Source organism: Saccopteryx leptura, chromosome 2, assembly GCF_036850995.1.
Source record: "Saccopteryx leptura isolate mSacLep1 chromosome 2, mSacLep1_pri_phased_curated, whole genome shotgun sequence".
Taxonomy (NCBI): domain Eukaryota; kingdom Metazoa; phylum Chordata; class Mammalia; order Chiroptera; family Emballonuridae; genus Saccopteryx; species Saccopteryx leptura.
In genome coordinates, this window is record NC_089504.1 from 350,578,155 (window position 1) to 350,601,995 (window position 23,841).

General features: G+C 54.4%; 2 protein-coding genes across 4 annotated transcripts; one reads left to right on the forward strand and one right to left on the reverse strand.

Annotated features, from left to right (window-relative positions):
- The first annotated feature begins 7,620 nt into the window (after window positions 1-7,620).
- On the forward strand, window positions 7,621-18,394 carry SGCA (sarcoglycan alpha). Its single transcript, XM_066364529.1, has 10 exons — window positions 7,621-7,695; window positions 8,675-8,791; window positions 8,893-9,047; window positions 9,222-9,294; window positions 9,621-9,819; window positions 11,077-11,239; window positions 12,360-12,568; window positions 12,976-13,002; window positions 17,740-17,931; window positions 18,211-18,394. The coding sequence occupies exons 1-9, from the start codon at window positions 7,662-7,664 to the stop codon at window positions 17,918-17,920; spliced, it is 1,158 nt and encodes a 385-aa protein (XP_066220626.1). The 5' UTR covers window positions 7,621-7,661; the 3' UTR covers window positions 17,921-17,931; window positions 18,211-18,394.
- On the reverse strand, window positions 13,619-23,155 carry LOC136392395 (histone H1.9-like). 3 transcript variants are annotated; one of them, XM_066364530.1, is made up of 2 exons: window positions 22,948-23,155; window positions 13,619-15,500 (listed from the first exon to the last, which is right to left on the reverse strand). In XM_066364530.1, exon 2 carries the CDS (start codon window positions 14,171-14,173, stop codon window positions 13,643-13,645), a length of 531 nt encoding a protein of 176 aa, XP_066220627.1. In that variant the 5' UTR covers window positions 14,174-15,500; window positions 22,948-23,155; the 3' UTR covers window positions 13,619-13,642. The 3 variants fall into 3 exon arrangements, 2 of the variants coding, with proteins under 2 accessions (XP_066220627.1, XP_066220628.1); XM_066364531.1 differs by lacking the exon at window positions 22,948-23,155 and adding an exon at window positions 22,061-22,198; XR_010748940.1 differs by lacking the exon at window positions 13,619-15,500 and adding an exon at window positions 22,214-22,267.
- Between the last annotated feature and the right edge of the window lie 686 nt (window positions 23,156-23,841).

Consider the following 23,841-nt stretch of genomic DNA (forward strand, 5'->3'; position numbering starts at 1 on the left):
GACCACTGCTTGCTCAGGCAAATAGCCTTGAGTTCATGTAGTGTCCTAATTCTTTTCTCACAAGACTACAAAAGGCTTGCTATTAAGAAACTGACATAGTATAAAGAGTAATTTTTACTTAGAGATACATAGAGTGCACCTGCAAGATAGCTAGTAGCAACATAATATCAGAAGGCATTAGTTGCTACTGCTGCTATGAATCCCACCACATTCCTCTCCTATTCTTGGAAAATACAAAAATCTCATGAGAATGTTTTACTGAGAAAAGCCCAGCAACTGTCTTCAGTGACAAAACAAGTCTTTTAACAAAACATTCTTTACTTGCCAGCTGCACTCCTATCCAAGGCCACGCAACAGGCCACTCCACTCCACTTTACCTAAGATTCTAATGTCTAGTTAAACTTTATTTATTTACTATATTCACATACTAGCTAAGTTCTAACTTTATTCTTTCTAACATGATTAATAAGAAGAAATTCTCCTACAAACTTAACCCTTTATGAGGGATATCATGGCCAGCCTCTTATGTTTATGAGCCCAGTTCAAGGGGCTTACAGGCTTTTCTGTGGAACTTACACCTTCTGTCTCATTTCCAAAGAAATTACTACAAATCTACAGGGAAAGTATGGTACTATTATCCCTGTGCCATAAATAATAGCACACACCCAGAAAAGGGGGGAATATAAGGCCAGATTAATTCAAAAGATTAAAGGGGGAAGTGTCGTTGTGCCTTTCCTTGCGGTGACTTTGTCAACCCGCAGCTGTTGGTCTTACTGCGGTGACTCTATCTTCTTTTGCTGTGACTTTGTCAACCAGCAGTTGTGGATCTTCTCCTGCTGTGACCTAGTTAGCCAGCATTAGTGGATCGGCTCCCGACAGTTTTATATGAAAAGCCAAATGTCACAACACCTTTTATTGAATAGTTTATTCTTTCTCACTGAATTGCAATGCCCCTGCCATCATAAATCAAATTCCCGTATACGCTAAGAACTCTATTCTATTGATTTCTTTGTCTAGCCCTGCACTGATACCACATTGTTTTATTTACTATCACTTTCGAATTTTTTTTTTTTTAAAGAGACAGAGAGAGAGTCAGAGAGAGGGATAGACAGGGACAGACAGACAGGAACAGAGAGAGATGAGAGGCATCAATCATTAGTTTTTCGTTGTGACACCTTAGTTGTTCATTGATTGCTTTCTCATATGTGCCTTGACCGCGGGCCTTCAGCAGACCGAGTAACCCCTTGCTGGAGCCAGCGACCTTGGGTCCAAGCTGGTGAGCTTTGCTCAAACCAGATGAGCCTGTGCTTAAGCTGGGGACCTCAGGGTCTCGAACCTGTGTCGTCTGCATCCCAGTCCGACGCTCTATCCACTGCGCCACTGCCTGGTCAGGCTCGACTAAGTCTTGGTATCTGTTAAAAATTTATTCTTTTTTAGAATTGTCTAGTCTCTCCCTGGTCCTTTCTCTTCCATATGAGTTTTAGAATCAGTTTGCCTCATTCACTGAAAAATCCTCTTGGAATATTTAATAGACTTGTATTAAATTGATAGATTTTTATTTTCTTCAAGAAAGAGAGACAGGGAGAGAAATGAGAAACATCATTCATAGTTGTATCACTTTAGTTGTTCATTGATTGCTTCTCATATGTGCCTTAACCACGGGGCTCCAGAAGAGGCAGTGACCCCTTGCTCAAGCCAGTGCCCTTGGACCCAAGCCAGTGACCTTGGGCTTCAAGCCAGCAACCTTGGACTCAAGCCAACGACCTTGGGTTTCAGGCCAGCAACCTTGGGGTCATATCAATGATCCTGTTTTCAAGCTGGGGACCCATGCTCAAATTGGCAATCCTGTGCTCCAGCCAGCAAACTCCCACACAAGTCCATGAGGCTGCACACTCTACTCAGTGACCTCAGGTTTTCAACCTGGGCCCTATTTGTTCCAGGTGGACGCTCAATCCACTGCACCACCACAAGTCAGGCCCAGTTTATTCCTTTTATAGCTTACAGTGTTTATAGCCTATAGTTTTTCTCCACAAATATCTTTAAATGTCTTTTCTAAGTTTTTCTCTAGGTTCCATATAATTTTAATTTTATTGTGAATGATTTCTTTTAAAAAAGATAGTTTCAAATAAATTATTATTCATGTATAGCAACACTTGAATTTTGTATTTTATTTGTACTGAGATGTTAATCTTTCTTGGCTTTTCTATATAAATAATCATACCATCTGCAAAAGATGTCAGAGATTTTGTTTCTTTTATTTCCCTAATCCTTCTATTACTGAGTGGTGGCTTCTAAATCTGACTTCTCCTAGCTCTTAGGCTGTACCAGTGGGCTGGGCCTGGGAGCTCTTGTCTTGCACTGTCAGTTATAAATAAATAAAAGACCCCTTACTTTCTCCAGAGCTTTACAGTCTACAAAGCACCCTTGCTTCCATGATCTCATCGACCCTTATTACCTCCTCTTCACAGAGAGGGAACGTCTCAGTGGCAAGGACTCTGGACCTCATCTCCACAGACTAACAGTACAGACTACTGTGCTGGGGGACCTCCGACAGACCCTCCTCTTCCCTGTAAACTCAAGTTTGGCTGGGGATGGTCTCCGGCATTCTCAGACTCATAACTGATGGCTTTGGACGACCACCGGGCTCACGGACCCCTTCAGGGCCAAAGTCCACTAATAAGAAAGATAGATTCTGAGTACCCTTAGGTCCTCGGGCTGGTGCCCCCAAATGTCGTGGGTGGGGGTGGTGAGTGGGGAAATACAGAAATGTCCTTGGAAGTCGGAGGGTTGATACAGACGGTGGGAAAGCGGACATTGTGTCTTCATGTGGGTTCTTCTCCCCGTTTGGAAGAACATCCTCTGGACCCGGAAGGAGAGGACGAGGTACACAGCTGGAGGCGCGGGTCCCCTCCTCCGTCGCTCCCTCTAGTCGCGGCGCTCAGCGAGCACGTTTCACGCGCAACCACAAACCCTGGCGGGGCAATTCGTGGCTACCCCGCTTTCCCCCGCAACTTCCTCCGCTCGGTCCCAATTCTGCGCAGGCGCAGGTCCGGGCTGGAGCCGGCGATCGCGCCCTCTCGTGGCGAGCTGGCGGATCGCACCCTTTGTTGTTGAGCTGGGGGCGGCGATGAGGCCGGAGGAGAAAGATTGTGGGTGGAGTCTAGGAAGCAGATGCGACAATCATTTCACAATGACGAGAATCCCTTTCCTTTGTCCCTAACGATAACATATAATCTCCCGTTTTAGATACAGACGAAGAAAATATGATCCTAAGAAATCTAGAGATAGGTTTATAGCGAAGGAAGTAAGAGGAGACAGAGCTGAGGAGAAGATGCATTCATTCAGTCAATCATTCATTCCTTCACTCAGCAAACACTCACTGAGATGGGGAGAGACAGGTACAAAGAACCAGAGAGGTTAAACTAAGATACTGAAGGGCCAAATCCAGCAGAAAGCTGGGGAGACAGAAGCGGATGGCAAAGTAGCAGAGATACCCAACTAGCGGAGGGCAGGGCTGGGCTTGTGGGGACAAGGCCGAGCGAGGCTGAGAGGCTGAGACCGGACCCTCTAGTACCCCATGTGGGTGCTCCAACTGGTGAGGACCAAACCGGGAGTTCAAGATCGGGCAAATTAGCACCAGGAGAGACACTAGTCGGAGTGGATTGAAACAATCCAATATATTTAAAGCCATAAAATCATAATTATACTACTAACTTACAAAAGCTAATTAGTTACAATTTAGAGGAGGCTAGGGAATCAACTCATTACTTTTAGTAAATACAGGAAGAGTCAAGCATTAATCCTGTCTTTCCTATATGAACTGTGTATCACTCAATGACCAAAGAGTGAGTGAGGGGCAGTTTTTCTGTCTAGAATTATTCCAGCTAATAAAGAAAAGAGTGATTGAATTTGAATGTCACCGTTAAAAACAAACAAACAAAAAACAAAAATGAGCAGATGGATGAGGCACTAAGGTCAATGGCTGTGCCTCTGGGTAGAACGAGCAGCTTACCACCTATGAAGCAGTCTTGCCAAAGAAAATGAAACCTGCACTTGATCAGGACTCTTGACCTAATTACAATTTATGAAAAATCACAATGTATAAGAAATACAATTTACAAGAAGTTTGGAGGTCAGAGGAACATGTGAAAGAACACCAATCAGAAAACCCAGACTATGCAAAATTATACATCAAGTAACTTGGTTCCCTGAAGGAAAGAGAGTGAGAGAGAGAGAGAGAATAGGAACCTATAAATTTAAAGAGATTTAAAAGAGGCACGCCAATCAGTTGCAATGTGCGCACCTTATCTGAATGCTGATTTAAACAAATACATTGTAAAAGAAAAAAAGAAAGAAAAGCGAAGAAGACAAATTGGTTTTAAAAAAGCAGACATTTATAAGAAATTGTAAATTTAAATTCTAGAAATCAATATTAAGGAATTATTAACTTTATGGTCTAGTCATATGATTAGGCATAATAATTGGGATTATGTTTTAAAAAAATTCTCTTCCAAATATACATACTGATATACTGACAATTATATGAGGCAATTATATAGGAGGGCAAAATTGGGAGGGGCATAGATAAGGCCGGATCAGCCATTAGTTGATGATTATTGAAGCTGGATGATGGATATATGGGGGCTCATTATATTATTCTGCTTATTTGTTTTATTTGAAAATTTCTAAAGTAGGTTCAAAGACGCTGTGACCCTTCCCCCTACCTGCCAAACACAATGAATAGAAGGTGCTGAGTGGTATAGCAGCAGGGTGCATCTAGAGGGCTCTGAGGTGGGGAGGTCCCCTGGTGGACTGGAGGAGACTTTCAAGGGACTTCCGGCTGGTCCCTGGTATAGTTTCTGGTTCCCCTAGTTTTTGGGAGAGAGAGAAGGATCATTAAAGAAGGCTGGCTTCTCCCGGCCTGATGGCACTGGGTTCGGGCACTGCCACCTTAAGACAGCTGAGGGTATGAGTGGGTGGCTCCAAAAATAGCCGGGGGGAGGGAGGGAGTCACATGGTGCCGCTAAGGGGCTGAGGCCTGGGCAGCTGGCCAGGCTGTCGCTGGCACCTCTGCCCGCTCCCCCCCCCCCGAGCCCTGGGCCTCTCCCTCTGCCTCAGAGCTTCCTTCTTCTCACCCTCCATCTCTGAGAGTGACCAGGTGGCCCTGGCACCTCTGCCCGCTCCCCCAGAGCCCTGGGCCTCTCCCTCTCCCTCTGCCTCAGAGCTTCCTTCTTCTCACCCTCCATCTCCGAGAGTGACCAGGTGGCCCTGGCACCTCTGCCCGCTCCCCCCGAGCCCTGGGCCTCTCCCTCTGCCTCAGAGCTTCCTTCTTCTCACCCTCCATCTCCGAGAGTGACCAGGTGGCCCTGGCACCTCTGCCCACTCCCCCAGAGCCCTGGGCCTCTCCCTCTGCCTCAGAGCTTCCTTCTTCTCACCCTCCATCTCCGAGAGTGACCAGGTGGCCCTGGCACCTCTGCCTGTTCCCCCAGAGCCCTGGGCCTCTCCCTCTGCCTCAGAGCTTCCTTCTTCTCACCCTCCATCTCTGAGAGGTGACCAGGTGGCTCTGGAGCAGACACCACCCTGCCTGAGAGCCTGAGCGGATGCTGACTCCGGAGTTTGCTGGCTCTCCAAGGTTGGGTGGGACGGTCAGGTGGGAAGAGAGAGAAAGGGACAATGACTAAGTGACCTGCTCACTAGACAACCCGATCTACAGGCCAACACCTGCCTCTTCAGGCTCTGCTCAGGGCAGGCCCCAGATATCCTTCCCTGGGGTGGCTGGTTATGGCGCCGAGGTGGCAAAGCCCTTTGTCTCAAGGCCAAGAGGGATGCTCCCCTGCCTTCTCCCAGGGTATCTAGGGAGCATGCCCCTCTGCTTGCTCTAAGAGGGAAGCCCCAGAAGGAAGGGTACCCCTCCACACCTGCACAAAGGTCCTCTGGCAGATGCAGAAGGAAGGGGAAGGGGTGCCAAGGATGGAGTCAGGCCTGGGCTGAGTGCTTTACATGGACTCAGATGGTCAGTAGTGTGGCCTTAGGGAAATCATACACTCCGTGTGCCTCAGTTTTCTCATCTGTAAATGGGGACAATAATAATACTTGCCTCATGGGACTGTTGTGAGATGGAATGAGTTATGCTACATACAGATATGTCAAACCTTCAGCATGCACCAGGCAGGGGTTAGCTGTCGTTACCCAGCAGCATGTGAGGCCCACACGGCCAGGAGCCTGCTCACCTCTGCACCTTCAGCATGCACCAGGCAGGGGTTAGCTGTGATTACCCAGCAGCATTGAGCCCCACACGGCCAGGAGTCTGCTCACCTCTGCACCTTCAGCATGCACCAGGCAGGGGTTAGCTGTGATTACCCAGCAGCATGTGAGCCCCACATGGTCAGGAGTCTGCTCACCTCTGCACCTTCAGCATGCACCGGGCAGGGGTCAGCTGTCATTACCCAGCAGCATGTGAGGCCCACACGGCCAGGAGTCTGCTCACCTCTGCACCTTCAGCATGCACCGGGCAGGGGTTAGCTGTCGTTACCCAGCAGCATGTGAGGCCCACACGGCCAGGAGTCTGCTCACCTCTGCACCCTCAGTGCTCGCCACATAGTCGGCGCTCCGTTACCATGTGCTGAATTCATGATTTTGTGGATTCCTCACAAGGACACCAAGAAGCAAGCACTGTTCTCGCCAGTTGGTCATTGTGGAGACAAAGCTTAAGAGGGCAGCTGACTCCTTCCAGGCCACACTCCAGTAAGCGATCAAGGTAGACCCATGTCCAGGCAACAGGCCTCTGAGCCTGGACCCTCCCTCCCCATAGCTTCCTGGCTGGTCCTCTGAGCCTGGCCCAGGCATCTCTCTCGTCTCAGACCTGGGGTACCGTTGGAGGTGCTCGGTCTGGAGACGAGAGCAGGTGCTCAAGCACCCTGGTGTGCTGTGGAAGAAGCTGTCACCTAGCTCCCTACACTTGCCGGTTGCCAGGACCTGGACTAGGTCCAGAGATCCAAAGATAAGATCCTGCCTAGTTCACGCTCAGAAGCTGTGTAGTTGGGCCGTCACAGGGGCTAAGGGCCGCTGCTGCTAGGCCCCGGGGAGGACAGGGAGGTTCAGGGAGGGGAGGATGCCGGAGCGGAGTCTTGAAAGGTGAGTGGAAGTTTGCCTGATGGACGAGGGCAGGGAGGGGACGGCGGGCGGAGGACACAGCTTGGGCAAACGTGTGTGCGGACTGAGGGGGGTTATCAGATTGGAATGCAGCAGGTGACACTCCCACCCGGGCAGAAGTGTATGTGTGGGTGGGTGTGCGTGCGCGTGTGTGTGGTGGGACAGAAGAGGGGATTCCAGGCCGATGGCCAGGTTCCGGAAGGGCCTGAAGGCCTTCAGCTAGAGCTAGAGAACTCGGGGCAATGGGAGCCATTAAGGTTTTGAGTGGGGGACTGGGGTTGTCAGGTTGGTGGCAGAAAACAGACCCTGGCCCCCAGGAGGGCGTGACTGAAGGGACCTTGTCATGTGAGGTATGAGGAGGGTGTCCACTGTAGGTTCAGTGCCTGCTCTGGGTGAGGAGGAGTGGCCCCACTGGCTGACACGGGGCCCAGCTGCTCCGGGACACCTCCCCCACCTCCCACCTCCAGCTCCTGTCTCTGTCACTCACAGGCCCGCAGGTTGGGGCAGCCATGGCCGCGCTGATCTGGATTCCTCTCCTTGCTGGCAAGTCGGGGCCTTCCTCAGGGGGGGCCCAGGACCAGGGGGAGGGATTTAGCCAGGGTGACAAGGAAGCAGAGGAAGTTCCTTCCCGGAGGGCTCTGGGTTAGGTGGGGGTCAGGACTCTGGGTGTTAGTCCCGGGCTGGTGGGGTGGGTCCCGGGACCTGGCTGGGAACTGTGCCCTGGGAAGTGCGGGCTGGTGGCTCTGAGGGTGGGGTGGGTCCAGGGACCTGGCTGGGAACTGTGCCCTGGGAAGTGCGGGCTGGTGGCTCTGAGGGTGGGGTGGGTCCAGGGACCTGGCTGGGAACTGTGCCCTGGGAAGTGCGGGCTGGTGGCTCTGAGGGTGGGGTGGGTCCAGGGACCTGGCTGGGAACTGTGCCCTGGGAAGTGCGGGCTGGTGGCTCTGAGGGTGGGGTGTCCGGGCTGTGAGGGCCTGAGAGCACAGGCCTGGAGAGTCCTGGGCCCTTTAATGGGCTGATTAGCCGGCTCCTCTCTAGGCTCAGGCTAAATTTGGCCCTGGGAGGGTGTGGGGGCTGCTCCCCTTCCGTCAGCTCCTATTTGCCTCTCGAGAGGGCCCTGTTGCCCTGTATTAGTGGGGGGTGGGTGAGGTTTCCAGCATGGCCCCCTTGCCTCTCCCCCACTACTCCGGATTCCCTGACATCCAGCATGGGGGTCTTTTCCAAGTGCCCTTACCCCCCAACACACACGCCTCAGCCCTCCCAGCCAAATATCAGTCTCTGCCCTCCATGACCCCACAAAGGCCTAAAATAAAGAGTGGGGCTCTGAATTCAAACCCGACTAGGTTCCGGGTCTCACCACTGACCGGAGTGTGTGGCACTGTCAGGCCCACTGTCCTCTCCTGGGAGCCACGAAGGAGCTCCTCTCACACACCCTCAGGGACACCAGGGGCCTGGTGGGGAAGGGGGGTACCTCCTGTGTCCCGGACTGAGGCTGAGACCTGTGGGGGGCGGCGGGTCCCCACAGGTCTCCTGGCAGGGGCGGGGGGCACTGAGGCCCCACAGACCACTCTCCAGCCGGTTGTGGGCCGCATCTTCGTGCACACCTTGAACCACGACCCCTTCCTGCACCCTCCTGAGCACGGTGAGAGGGGTCTGATGGCACTGCGGTAGGCTGAGGGTCCTTCCCCGGGGCTGGTGAAGGCTCCTGTCAAGCTTCCAACCCCCTCTCCTCCCTCCCACCAGCTGCCCCACCTGCTGTCCCTGTCACCTACCACGCCCACCTCCAGGGACACCCCGACCTGCCTCGGTGGCTCCGCTATACCCAGCGCAGCCCCCACCACCCTGGCTTCCTCTATGGCAGCCCCACCCCAGAAGATCGTGGACGCCAGGTCATTGAGGTACCAGCAGGGACCCCCGTGGGCCGTGTCACTCGCGGGTGTTCACTCACGTTCATTTCCATCACTTGCACTGCCTCTCACTTGGTCGTAGCTCAGTCCTTCCCTGCCAGGCCCGAGGGGCGGCGCCCCCCTCCCCTAACGCCACCTCTCGGCCCTCTTTCTGTCCCCCGGCAGGTCATAGCGTACAACCGGGACAGCTTCGACACCACCCAGCACTGGCTGGTGCTGGTGATTGGGGACCCAGAAGGTACTGCCTACCCCGCGCTACCCCCACCCCACTGACGCCAATCTTGGGGGATCTCCCCTGGAAGGGAGTGAGTGGAAGGAAAAACTTGGAGAGTTAATGGGGAGCGGGGCATCCTGGGACGCCTCCAGAGTTGTGTTCCTGGCCGCCCCGCTGAGAGTCAGTGGATGCTGGGGAAGGGCGTCTGGGGCCTGTGATGTCGGGGTGTTAGGGAGAAAGGGAGGGGTCTGAGGGGATATAAGAAGGAGCTTGGGTGGGGGTGGGGGGAGGCTTGGGAAGGATATATACAGGGTTGGGTGCAGCCTGAGGTTCCAACCGGACCCTTCCAGGCCCCCTGCTGCCGTACCAGGCTGAGTTCCTGGTGCGCAGCCATGACGTGGAGGAAGTGCTGCCCTCGACACCCGCCAGCCGCTTCCTCACAGCCTTGGGGGGGCTCTGGGAGTCAGGAGAGCTCCAGCTGCTCAACATCACCTCTGCCTTGGACCGTGGGGGCCGTGTCCCCCTTCCCATCGAGGGCCGCAAGGAAGGGTAGGCATGCAACCAAGGAGGGCTTCCTGAGGGAGGAGGCAGTTTGCCTCTGGGTGGTAGGCAAAGAACATGGGTCTCCCTGATTTCCAGGTGGGGCTTTACCTACTTTTGTACTCCACGGTTCTATGTAGGGAAACTACATAAACACCTTTCCCCATAAACACCTTTGCCACAAGCATTTTTGCTGCTAACATTTTTCCTGTCTAACTAATTAGCCACGAAGCAATTTTGCCGTAAAAGATTAAAGAATGAAAAATAAAAGAGGGACATTGCAAAGGACATAATCAAACATGAAAAAATTAATAACAAAGTAAAAAAAAAACTATTGCAAAAAATGAAAATATATTGCTTTTGGGGTCTTTTGTTCATAGCATTATACTTCTCTCTCTCTCTCTCTCTTTGCTTGCTGATTAGTATTATTTAGCATCACATTTTTTTCTATTCCACTAAAATGTTTTCCTTAATTAAGAAAGGTATCAGTTTCCAAGTAAAGAATTGATCATTAATGCTCTTGAAGACTTGTGAATTAGCGGCTGCCTCTTTTATATTTGCGCAGCTCGGTAAACCTTTGGTTTTGACAGGTGGGAAGGGTAACTGTACTCACTGAAAGATTTGCAAACGGAGACTCGGTCACTCTCTAGGAGAGTGTGAAATCTGGCTGACATCTCCCTTTGCAGTCTGGCTCTGCAGGTAGTTGTTATCATCCACTATTTTCAAACCACCGTGACTGCTTGGCACTGTGTAAACTATTATAAAGGTAGGATTAACATAAAAATGGGGGTAATGGGAGAACTTTGTCAATGGAGAAATAAAACCAAACTAACAAAATACAGCAAGTCTTCTAGAGTCAACCCAGCTGTCAAACAGTCAAATTGTCTTACAGTCGATTAGTTACGCAGAGAATATGAGTGTGGCAAAGATGTTTGGAAGGAAACTTTTGGATATGCCTTACCAGGCCCATCTATACCTCCCTGCTCCACTCCACTGTCCACTTCTGGCTACTTCCCATCTCCTTCTTGTCCTTCCTGCAACCAAACCCTTGTTATCCTGAACTCCGGCTTCCTGTGCCCATGAGGACATAAAGGGTGCATCCTTTAAAGGACATTCTTGTGGGGGGATAAGGCCCCACAGAAGACCAGGCTGCTCTGTGTACTCTCACCATAACCCCAGATTTCAGGGTGGCCCTGTAACCCCCAAATCTCCAGTGCTCAGTGATGCCCTCCCAATTTGCTGACGGTGGCTTCTGTCTGGGCCCAGGGTATACATCAAGGTGGGCTCTGCCTCACCCTTCTCCACCTGCCTGAAGATGGTGGCATCTCCTGACAGCCATGCTCGCTGTGCCCAGGGCCAGCCCCCTCTTCTGTCCTGCTATGACACCTTGGCACCTCACTTCCGAGTTGACTGGTGCAATGTGTCCTTGGTGAGGAGGGACCCTGGCTCTGGGGTAGGGATGGAGCATGGCCCCATCACAGTCCGCTTCCTCTCTCCCCCCCCACACACGTTCCTCCTTCTACCACAAGAGGGCGACACAGTCCATAACCCAGGGATCTCTGGCTCCTGACGTCCCAGAGTAACCACTCCCACAATGCGGTTACAAAACCCTTTCATCACCAAGAGTCTTTGTGTGACAACTTTGCTTTCTTCTAAGGCAGGGGTCGGGAACCTATGGCTCGCGAGCCAGATGTGGCTCTTTTGATGGCTGCGTCTGGCTCGCAGACAAATCTTTAATTAAAAAAAAAAAAACGTTAAAAATATAAAACATTCTCATGTATTACAATCCAATCATTTCCTACCGCTCATGTTCATGGTGCGGGTGGCTGGAGCCAATCACATCTATCCTCTGGGACAACACCAAATTTTTATTGGATAATGCGTAAGGTACAGAGGTTGTTGTATGGCTCTCACAGAATTACATTTTAAAATATGTGGCGTTTATGGATCTCTCAGCCAAAAAGGTTCCCGACCCCTGCTCTAAGGCGTCATCAAGCAGATTGACCTGTTGTAAGGAACAGATAGCTCTCACTCTCATGTTATAAATCAGAGATGCTATAAGGTCCCTAGTGTACTCTGTTCCTCTGAACTGACCAACAGTGCAGTCAGAGACTGTTACTCGACATTATTGAGCACCTGCTATGTGCTGGGCACTATCTATTCAATCTGTTTTATTCTTACAACCACCCCAAGGGACAGGTACCACTATTAACATTTCTGCTTTACAGGTTAGGAAATTAAAACACCTCACCTAGAGGTAAGTCATCCCAGCCAAGCACTTGTCTCAGTCAGGATTCAAAGCCAGGCAGTCAGATCCTAGAGCTGTATTCTAACGATGGTACAGTCCTGCTCTCTCCTGGGTCCTAGTCCAGTGCTCGTCCTGCTGGGTCACCAGAGTGGGCTGGGGGTGGGGGGAGACAGGCAGGAGGAAGCCTTGTGATTGCGTAGGGTGGCAGGTAGGGGCGCCCCAGGACCTGTGCCCCGTTCCCCTGGGGGCGTTGCTGTGTCCAGCCAGCTACTCCTGGGTCAGCCTTGGGCTCTTTGAGCAGGTGGACAAGTCAGTGCCAGAGCCGGCAGACGAGGTACCCACCCGAGGTGATGGGGTCCTGGAACGCGATCCCTTCTTCTGCCCGCCCACGGAGGCCACGGCCCGAGACTTCCTGACCGACGCACTGGTCACCCTGCTGGTGCCTCTGCTGGTGGCACTCCTGCTCACCCTCCTGCTGGCCTACATCATGTGCTGTCGGCGGGAGGGACGGTGAGTGTGGGGGACGGAAGGCAGGGAGGGGCCTGTGGCCGGTGCTCAACCTCCTGCTGGCCTACGTCATGTGCTGTCGGCGGGAGGGACGGGAGGGACGGTGAGTGTGGGGGACAGAGGCAGGGAGGGGCCTGTGGCCGGTGCTCACCCTCCTGCTGGCCTACATCATGTGCTGTCGGCGGGAGGGACGGTGAGTGCGGGGGACAGAGGCAGGGAGGGGATTGTGGCCGGTGCTCAACCGTGGGACTCCTTGTGGCACTTGTACTGTGTGGAGACACAACTCCCTCAGGGAGTGGGGTACTCAGCCAGGAAAGGAGAGGGGGCCCTAACCAGGCAGCTGGGGCCCTATCCAGGGCACCGGGAGGGGTTGTGAATGACCATCAATCCTTTCCCCTGCCTTCCCACAGGCTGAAGAGAGACCTGGCCACCTCAGAGTGAGTAGGGGAAAGCTGGGGGCTGGGTGGGAGCCCCCCTCTCCTGTCAAGCTGGACCCTCCAACCTTTATGAGCAGTATAGACAAGCCAGCTGATTCTGAGATGACGGAGCCACTCTTGGTCTCTAAGGTCCAGCCCTTTCTATCCTGGCCTGGCCTCCTGATTTTTTTGATCTCCATGGGAGAGTCCAGTGTGGACTGGGACCCGGCCGGGGTTGGGGGGTCTGCTGCCACCCCGGGGGGGGGGAGAGGTTGGAGCAGCTATTTGAGAGAATTTCAGCACACTCACACCCACATACACTTCACTGTGAGTCAGGCGCTTGGCTTCCACGCCAGGTTCTGTCACACAGTTACTGGGACCCTCTGGCCTCAGCTGTCCCACCGCTGGTGTGGTTGGACAAGCTGGTGTCGGTGGCTGCCTTCAGTTCCCCAGTCCTTCCCAAGTCTTTCTCTCACCTTCGCTTCGCCCAGGTCCCCCCACCCATGGCCTTAGGTCTGTGCCCCAGACCTCTTCCTCTCCCACTCCCTTGAACCGCAGAGATTGCAGGAGGCAGGTGTTAAATAAGTTAGGCTCCTTTTATTCCCACTGCTCTGAGCCTGTGGCGGGCCCGGGCCTCTGCCCGCTTGCCTGGCCTGCCTCATTAAGTGCGGTGGCATCGGGCCACCCGGCGTGCCCCCTTGATTGGCCGCTTGTGTCCGCATTTTGAGCTCAGTGGAAACCTGCTCAGCCCAGACCGGCGCTGCCCAGACTGTTGGCGCTGCTTCTGCTGACCCCGTCGTTTGGCCTCGAGCTTGAACTTGGATGCCTGCTTCTTGCCTAATCGGAAGGAGCGTGAGGTCCCCTTGCTGGTCACCTGCTTGAGCATGCCCTTGTCCACCAGCCCCTTGAGAACTTTCTTTAGGCGCCAGGCGTTGCGGGTCATGTTATAGCCCGTGGTGGTGAGAGCCTTCTTCAGGGTGGCCAGGGACACACGGTGGCGCACCCCCTGGTCCTCCATAACCTCTAGGATCACCTTGGACATGCTGGGCTTCCTGTGGGCTTTGGGGCACGTGTGGCCCCCAGTCTCGCTCTTGCTAGGGACTCCCGACACACCTGCCTGCTGGCCTGTGCTCAGGGCACCGTTTGAGGCCGAGGGTGCAGATGAGGGTGGCATCGAAGCTTCTTTCTGCATCTCTTCCTGGGGTGGGGGAGGGGCACTGGCTCCGACGACCTCCAGGATGGCGGCTGGAAATCTCCACTAGGTTGCCCCTCAGTGGGTGAAGTGTGTCTCAGTTTCTGTTCCCTCAGAGACTTCCTCCTAGGGCTCTGCCCACACCTTCCTCTGGGTGGCCAGGAGGAGGACCAAGGATGATCACCCCCGACTGGACTCAGCAGACTGGTGCTTTGGGTGCAGGGGGTGGTAAGGTTATCTCTGTAGTGACCTCATGGGGACATTGTGAGGCGACCAGAATCCTGTGAGGGTCACAGAGGCCCCACTGTTCCCTCCTGGGAGGGGAGGACAGCAGATGCCAGGCAGCGTGGGCATCTAACACATCAGGTACCCTGGCAAGAAGGGCTGTGTGTCTGCACCCGTGTACACGTCTCTGCGTGAGCACCAGCCCTCTTCTGGGTGTGCTGAGACCCCAGCCTTAAACCCACCATTTTGACCCCCCAAATCTCATCCCACTGGGTTGAGAAATACGAACATTTTCAGAATCAGAATTATACTAACATTTATGAATTTTTATGGGACATAAATTTCCAGAGTGGATAGAATAATTTCTTGATCTACCTAAGTCGATTTAATTCCTCAATCACTTTCTATACAAAGCAGTGAACAAGCTTTTTATCTTGTTTTCATTTTTACTTTATACATTTTTTCCCACATGATGAGCAGGGATTTTTTTCTATGTCACTTTACAGGGGAGATTTTATTCCTCAATTTTCTCTTGGCCTGTGCCAGAGTTGATCAATTATATCTTCTGTGACTGTGAGCGCTCCCTTCTGACCAGGCACGTCCACCGTGTGCAGCTTTCCTGGGTCAGTGTTGTCGCTCTCACGGCATCAGGATAATCTGCTTCCTCCACTCTTTTGAATCAATGACCAGGTGTATCATGTGCAATATTAGTCCCCGTTGGTTTGGATTTTCGTTGATTTATTTCTGCAAAGTCCTTTTCCTCCCCTCTTGTTCCATGACTACCACTTTTCACATTATCCACAAATTGTGATTCCGCTGCCTGTTTTTCACTGATGGCAGATTTACTGGTTGGAAAGTCCTGTAGCCTCAGCAACCCTCTCCTGCGGTCCATGAGCCAGACCAGGGCTGGAGGGGCTGTGTGCTGGTGGTGGATGGTGTGTCTGTGCGCGGGCGCACGTGTGTGTGTGTGTGTGTGTGTGTGTGTGTGTGTGTGTGTGTGTGTGTGTGTAGGAAGCCTGCCCATTCGTTCCTTCGTCTGTCCAAGTGCTGGTGTGGAAGGACTGTGGGGAAAGGCACCTCAGCTCTGGCTTCTGCTTCTGCCCTGGAAAAACATACCTAGAACATTTTCCACCTGTGTGCGTTGCCAGAGTAATGAGATCCAGATGTGGGGCTGGGCGTGGCTTGGGGTGGGGACTCATTAACTAAGGCCCTGCCCCCATGGGGGCATTACCTGCCCGCCCGCGGGCTCACAACCCTCGGCGTCCATACCCTTCTTGCTCCCTCTCCCCCTCAGCTTCCCCTTGCCTGGGAATGGAAAATTGTGTTTTGGACAACTCCGCTTGCCAAATTCCAGACTCAAGAGCTCATTTTGACCCTCCCCTAGCCTTAGAGGGTGACTCCACCTCCTCCTGTCGGCCAGACGGGGCTGTGCCCTACTTCCCGCTTAGGAGTGTGGCTCATTCAGCAGGAAACTGGGAAGTCCTTCGCACAGTCTCATCTGCCAGGCTTTAGCTGGAGTCTGTGTCCACTGACTGAGGCTTGGACACAAATGGGGATCACTTGTCCTCGCTCGGTTGATCTGCATTGGCAGGTAGTGTTGCTCCCACCCTGCCTGGAACCCCACCCCTTTTAAGAAAGCCAATTCTTATTGTTTATAATGAAAATTCGGCAGTCTGTCTGACCTAGCGACCCACAAATGCGGGTGGATTTGTGTAGAATGGATTGGAATCACCCCTCCACTGAAGGCCAAGTTCATCAGGCCTCCCTGAACTGGATGCCAAGTGGGCTAACTGTAATACAATAACACCAATGATAATAATAGCTCCCTATAATAATAGCTCCACTTGCTGCATGCTGACCCGGAGACATTCTAAGTGTTTTCCCTGTATTAACTCATTGAATACATGCAACAGTAGTAGTACATTTGAGGAAATAGTGGCACAGAGAGGTTAAGTAACTTGCACAAGAGCACGCAGCCTATAAGCAGTAGAATTCACATTCAACCATGTTGCTACCCTACTCAGAATAAACTTAACAGTTGCCCCTACATAGCAAAAGTCAAGCCCATGAGCATTTCAAATGAGAATGAAGCTGAGCCTTCTGAGGAGAAGCTGGATCTAGGGCTCGGGAAGGACTTCCCAAGGGTGTGGCCGTCAGTTCACTTAGGCCTGTCAAGGGTGGAGCCTGGGGCAGACCTCAAGGAGCGTTGGTTTGAAAGAAAGATAGGGAGACAAGACTTGGTATCAGGAGCTAGTTGATGCTGGGGGCCGACAAGAGTGGGATGGACGCGGGTCAAGGTACAAAGGGAGAGGAAGACAGGACTGAGGAGCCTAACGATGACACCGGTAAGGCCTGGCAGGACATGGGGAAACAGTGTGGACAAAAGCTAGGCGGTAGGAAAATGTGGAGGGTATTTATTTGCCAGACTGAGAGGTGGGGGAGGGGAGGAGACCTGGGTGTTCAATGGTGGGAGAGAGTATTAGGGGAAGGAGCTGAGGACTAGGAGGGCCCCAGACGGTCATCAGAATACAAAAACACCGGAAAGCCCAGTAAATGCTCGCCTCTGGGAGTATATACAGGGGTCCCTGGCTTATGACAGTCTCGACATACGATGTTTTGAGTTTACGACGCTCACTCCCATAAAAACTTTAAAAAATTGAGATGTGAGTGTTTTGGCTTACACCGTTAGTGTCGTACTTACGGACTATGTGGGTGAATTAGCGTGGTTGCATGTGGTGGAAGAATACCCAGAAATGCATATGAGAGAGGGGGTGGGCGTCCCCCAGCACGCTTACCTACACCATATTGGACTGTTAAAAGCGCAAGTGTTCTATTTGTGTTAGGCTAGGGTGTGTTTCGACCTACACCAAAATTCGGGTTACGTCACTGTCATAGGAATGGAACTGGGTCATCACCCGAAGACCCCCTGTATCCACTGTGGGTCTCTATTCATCTCTGAGCATCTTGGGAGCCTCTTCCCACATGCCAGGCACCTATCTAAACACTCATTGAATCCCACAACAAGCCTGGGAGATAGGCTCTATGATTAGCCCCGTTTTACACCTGAGGAAACTGAATGACAGAGTGGTGAAACGACTTGTGAAGGACACGTAGCTTTCACTCCAGCCTGTGTACACCCAGAGCCCATGCCCCAGCCGCTGGCTCTGAGCTGGCAACATAGAACTCCCTGTGCGTCCCCCTCCACCTCCTGTATGTGAGTCTCCTCCCACATAACAGGTAGGGAAGACGTATGTACGGTGGCTCAGCGGCAGAGCCAGGCTGGACCCTGGAGGTGGGGGGCTGACTCCTGGAGCTGATGACTACTGGTCTTGTGCCCCCAGCATCCAGATGCTCCATCACTGTACCATCCATGAGAACACAGAGGAGCTGCGACAGATGGCAGCTAGCCGAGAAGTGCCCAGGCCACGCTCCACGCTGCCCATGTTCAACGTGCGCACAGGCCAGCAGGTGCCCCCCCAAGTGGACAGTGCCCAGGTGCCTCTTATCCTGGACCAGCACTAAGGGTCCACCAGGTGGGTCCCAATGGGCACTGCCAGCCTTATTTCTGGGAACAAAGTGGCTACTGTCACAAGGCTTGGATGGGTGGTGGGGGATAGAGGAAGACAAAAGGAGGGCACACAGACCTGCCCCCCCCCACACTGAGGCAGCAGGTGAGGGCTTGCTCCGCAGTGCCAGGGGCATGCCCCCGATGCCAAGCATTCAGAGGCAGAATGTCAGCGTGGGGGGAAGGCAGGAGAATCAAGGCCTAGACTTCCTAGCCCCCCCATTCTCCCTTCCCTCTGCTGTTCCAGCTTCAGCCCTAGCCTCGTACCTCTTTTCCCCTGACTCGCAGAGCAGCCACCACTCAAAGCCATATCCTGATTCCGGCTTCCAGCCCGATGGACTCCAGGCTTGGAACAAGCAGAAAGATGGAGGTGGGGCGGTTGAGGGCGTCTGGGGTCAGGACCCTGGAATAAATTCTTGCAGCTCTGTTCATCTGGTGCTGCCAGTGCCTTCTTCTTAGCAGCCTCCCCCGATCCTCACTGCCCAGTCCCCTTTCTGCCTTCTGGGCGCCCTCGGGGGGGAGTCAGGGGGTTGCCAGCCTGCCCCCGGGACTCTCGGCATTTTGTTTTCTCAAGTTCTCTGGAAGGAAGAGGGACCTGCTGCATGTGGCCCTGGCCGTCGTCCTCACATGAACCTGACAATGAGGAATGACTGGTCATTTTACAGACGAGGAAACGGAGGCCTAGGGAGAGTCAGTGACATTCCTAAGGTCACAGAGCAAGGGTCAGAGCATGGATTCACACCTGGCCCGTCTGCCGGCGCACTGAGAGGTTCTGGAAGCGGGAGATCCAGGCTCTATCCTGCCCCGGTCCCCAGGAGGGAGACCCCCTTTGTTAGTCGTGTAGGGAAAAAGCCCAGTCTAGACATGGAAAGAGGGGTTGGGCTGCAGGACGCTGTCTGCCCAGGCTCAATGCCCACTTGCTGGTGGACTCCTCAGGGGCACGGTGGAGGTGGGTGGAGGTGTTGCCCGTGTGGCGCGGCCTCCCTGTCAGCTGGGAAGAAGCCTGAGCTTGGTTTCCCCAGGTGGCCACAACCAAACAGGCTGCCACCCGGAGCCCCGCCCAGTCTCATCTCTGACAAACCCTGGAGGGGCCTCAGGGAAAGGAGGGGGCGCAAACAAGCAAGGACTGTCCCAGGCCTCAGGCCCCGGCTCCAGGCAGCCACTCCCAGAGAACACAGACCAGGGCAGGACATCTGCCGGGTGTTCCTGAGCCGATAAGTCCCTGTTTGAGTTCTACGCACCAGGCCGGGACTCACCATGGCTCTGGAGCCGAATCTCAGTCATTGCTCCCTCCCTCACCCTCCCTGGGGGTGGCGAGCAGGGATATGGGAGATTACACCGAGATAGGGGCCCGGGCTTGGGCCGGTGGGGTTACGTGGACCAAACGGGCAGCTCCAGTCTAACGCTGGTGGCTCCTGGTCAAGGGTTCCTGAGGAGGGCTGAGTCTCTGAATACTGTGTCCCAGTGTTCAGAAATGGATAGGCAAGGGGGTCACAAGGGCCCCCAAATTGTCCTTGGACCCGTTCTCCTTTCTCTCATTCCTCAGAATTCCTACCGTCAAAACATATCCCGAACCGTCTCCTTCTGACGGCCTCCCCTTTAAGCTTCCCAGTCCTGCGCCCAGATCTCATTCCCGGACCCCTGCAACAGCCTCCCCTGCGCTCCCTGCCCTGCCAGTCTCGTCTCGGAGAGCAGCAGGGCCCATCCTTTAAAAGGAAAGATCAGGGGGTCTTCCTCTGTGCTTTCACCCTGCCGGGGCGCACAGGACCTGTCCGCCTCTCGGGCCTCAGCACCCCACCCACCCCTCGCTCGCCTGCTCCAGCCACACTGCTTGCTAACACCCTCGTGTTAGGCCTTGGGCTCTGCTGTGCCCTCTGCCAGGAACCCAGAGTCCCCCCAGTCCACACAACTACCTCCTCACTGCAAACGGCAGATCCCCGGAGGCCACACCCCTCCTCAGAGTCCCCCTGGCCCCGCCTCCGCCTCCGGGGCGCCGTGCGCTGCGCGCCATCTGCTCTGTACGGCGCCTTGTCCAGCTGCTGCCTCCAGGAAAGCGGGATTCCGTGGGCTCCGGGGCGCAGGGCCTGCACACAGTGGGCACTCTGGAAGGATGTTCTGGAGGAGTGCCCGTCGGGGCTGCCCAGAGTTCTTCAGGAGGTTGCTCCTCGCCGGGCAAAGAGGGTGAGCCAAGCCATCGCTAAGGCCTCTATCCTCATGTCTAGGTCCCCATCCCTGCTGGGCACCCCCTGCCCATCAGCTAGTCAATCCCGTAAGCATCTGCAGAGGCTGACAGGGGCACACGATGTGTGCTCATAGACATGTGTTGACTGCATGGTACTTTGGGTGCCACCCCCCCCCCCCCAAACACACGAGTACTCTGGCGAGCAGGTGCCTCGGACTTCTCGCTCGCGATTTCCTCCTTTCCCTGGGGACCCCTCATCTGGCCAACACCAGGAGTTGCACAGAATCTGCTCAGATTGGAGTCTCGGAGAAGCAGCCTGCAGTCTGGGGTGGGGGACTCCTCCTTGAATCCTGCCCCTTTGAGGAGGGGGCTGCCTTCAGCGCTCCCACCATGGACCTCTGCCCTCTTCTCGTGCCAGCCGGGACTGGAAGAGTTCAAGGCCAGCCCCTCACTTCCCTCTGCTTCCCGGCTCCGCCCTGGGACCTTGGCAGCGCCTTTCCCCCTGCTCAGCTCCAAGGAGCACACGGGAGTCTGGCTGCTGGCCTGGGAGGAAGTGGCCCAGACAAGTAGCTGGAGCATGGCGTGACTACAGAAGACGTCGAGGCGTGCCTGGTCACACGCGCAGGCACGCTCAGCCACCCCTGGCGGCACACTCAGAAACCCTCCACTCACTGAGGGGTGAGATTCCACGGAGCGTTGGCCACTCCCTCCCCGCCACACACAGCCGAGGACAACTAGCTCCAGCCCCCCCCCCCTTTCTGAGATTCAACCTCACACCTGGCCCCACCCTCGCTCCTGCCCTCCCTCAGCTGGCACTGCCTGCATGGCCCAGAGAGTGGCCTCCACCTTCACCCTAAACAGAGCCCCCACACGCGGCCTGACTCTAGATGTTTCCTCACCACCTCTCAGTCGGCGAAGGGGATCTCTGCCAGACCCGGGGACACGGGGCACCGCCTACAGCTGGGCCCAGTCCTCGCATGCACATTTTTCCATCCTTGAAACACACACATCCCATTTCACAGAGAGCACCTTTGGTGCATTTGCTGGGGTTTAGGATCAGATTAAGCAGGGCTCAAATTCCAGCTCTGACACTTAGTTTACTCATGGACATTCATCATAACTGCCTGAGGCCCTTGTGAGAATTTGGGAGGACCTGGCAAGTACTTGGCACCTGGCAGCTCCCAAGCTCAGACACATTACGTAGAAGCACTCAGACGGTCACCCCAGAACCAGAGGTCCAGGGGGTCTCCCTGTCCTTAAGGTTCAGGTTAGGTGGGCTCATTTTCTATTCAGTGCCCTGTGAAGGGCTCTCCCTGTGAGTTTGGGGTGGAGGCTGAAATTCTCATGCTTCTGGGTGCCGATCAGCTGCCCAGTGCCATGCTGTCTGGTAGGACAGCTGCCGCCCACCTGTGGCCACCAAGCACTTGAAATGTGGCCAGTCCAAATTGAGATGGACTGAAGATGTAACAAAAATGATAACATTAGGGGATATATTGGGTTAAATAAAATGTAAGATTAAAATTAAATTCACCTGTTTATTTGTATAGTTTTGTTATGACTCCTGGAAAATTAAGAGCATTTATGAGGCTTGAGTTATATTTTAATAGGGCAGCACGGGATTCATGGCTCCTCCTTGATCTCCACTCCGGATCGAGCCAAACCCAGAGCCCAGCTCCTTGCCTTGCTTCCTCCAGAACACCCGCTTGCACCAGACCCGGGCACCAGTTTTCCAAAGCCTTGGGGGGCGGGAGGGGGTTGGTTCCCCATGGCAGTGAAGTCACCTAAAACTTGATTATGTGGCCTTCTTGTTCTAAAATGTGCTTTGGCCACCACTCCATCCCATCTTTCTCTTCCTCTCACTGTCTCACGCAGAGAAAACTCCACTTTCTTCAGCGCCTGTGTGTGCCAAACTCACCTCCCTCTGGGCCTTGCCACGTCTGTCCTCAGCAAAGCATCGAAATCTCCATGTGTATACCGGTCCGATTACCCTCTAGACACAGGCCAACCTTCTTCCAGGGTCTCTCCTTCTGGTCCGTAGACATCACTCAGCATCACTTGGCACCCCAGTAGGGGGACACAGACGAAGCCGCTCACCAGCACAAAGGATCCACTGGCCCTGGGACTTTAGGACGGTGGTTTCACCCCACGTTCAGCCCTTCCTAATTTTTCCCACACTCCTCCCTGCTCCGCCCACCCCCATTCCCCCTCATTACACAGACAGACCCTCTTATGCCCACTGTCCTGCCAGCGTGCGCGCATTCCAAACGCTAGACCCACGCGTTCTCTGTGCATTCAGGGTCTCTCCCGCCTCCGTGTGTGGGGAAGCTGTCTCCACATCCCCCGACCCCCACCCCTTCCCAGCACACCCACACAGGGGTAGGGCCCCTGGGAACACAGACACGTTTGCTCACCGGTGGGTGGGCACCCGGAGAGTCAGAGGCAGTCTCACCCGCGCCCGGACGGCTGGGTTGGACCCCTCGCACTCACCCTCCACGCAGCCTCCCGCACACACAGCCGCCATGCCGCCTCCTCCCGCGGGTCCTGGCTTTGAAAGCCGCCACGCATTTTCTCTGAGCAGCCCTGTGGTCTCCCGCCCCACACCGCGCGCCCCTCCCCCGAGGCTCCCGCACCCCAGTGGGAAGCCCCCTCTCCCAGCTCTCCTTTCCTGAGCCTCACGAGAGCCTGTCCACGCAAGTCTTAGAGGCACCTGGGGGTTGATGGTTAAGGAGTTGGGGGAGGGAATGAGGGAAAACCCGCATGTTTCAGCCATAAAAAACCCTGCCAGGAGATGGACTCACTCACCTCACAAAGGGGACCCAGGATTCTGAGGGAGCAGAAAACATCCAAAATCCAAACAAAGCCTCCTTCCTTTCTAGACTGTTCCATCCGTATCCGACTGAAGAACCATCCACAGGAACGTGGCCCATCTCCTCAGGGAGAAGCAAAGTGGGTCCCTCGGAGCAGCGCTGGAGATGGCAGGCGCGGGTGCCACCACGCCGGGGACAGCGGATCTGGGGAGCCGGTCTGCACGCCTGTATTTAGGGCAGCTGTGATGTCAGCGGGAAGGAGGGCTGGAGTTGAGAACGTGGTACAATGGTCCCTTTGTCCCCCTCCTCTCGTGAGCTGCACACCCACTGAAACCGCATCCTGGCCTCGCACCATGTGACACAGGCACTGAGCTACGGCGCGGGGCGCCGCCACCACCACAGCCCCGACCCGCGGTGTCACCTCACGTGCCCCCGCACAGACGTGTGCACGCACACACGGGTAGGTTTGTGTATATGTCCTGAGGTGGAGTCACTCCTTTGCTTAGAGCTGCACTGCCTAATACGGTAGCCCCTGGCCACAGGTCGCTACTGAAATGAATTACTGGTGAGTACAGTTTAAAACTGAGTTCCTCGGTCGCACCATCCACAGGGCAAGGGCCCACGGCCACATGTGGCCAGTGGCTCCGGTGTGGACAGCGCAGATGGCGCGCACGGCCATCGTTGCCAAAGGCACCGGCCCGGAGCCTTCCACCGCTGTGGGCTCTGACTCGTGGGCTGGTTTGCGCTCGCTCTTCCTCTCACACTCGCTCACTCCTGTGCAGGGGGGCACACACACCTCTGCACCCTCACCGAGAAGACCCACCTCTCTCCCGGCTCCTCTCTGTCTTCCAATGTCTGTGCCCGACCCCTGTGCCCCCCTCTGGCCTCA

Excerpts from the sequence above, each read along its gene's own strand:
- LOC136392395 (XM_066364530.1), bottom strand. The coding sequence starts at position 14,173 with ATGCAGAAAGAAGCTTCGATGCCACCCTCATCTGCACCCTCGGCCTCA.
- SGCA (XM_066364529.1), top strand. The coding sequence starts at position 7,662 with ATGGCCGCGCTGATCTGGATTCCTCTCCTTGCTG. Across the intron at positions 8,792-8,892 it reads CCTGCACCCTCCTGAGCACG|CTGCCCCACCTGCTGTCCCT; the intron begins GTGAGAGGGGTC and ends CCCTCCCACCAG. Across the intron at positions 9,295-9,620 it reads GGTGATTGGGGACCCAGAAG|GCCCCCTGCTGCCGTACCAG; the intron begins GTACTGCCTACC and ends GGACCCTTCCAG.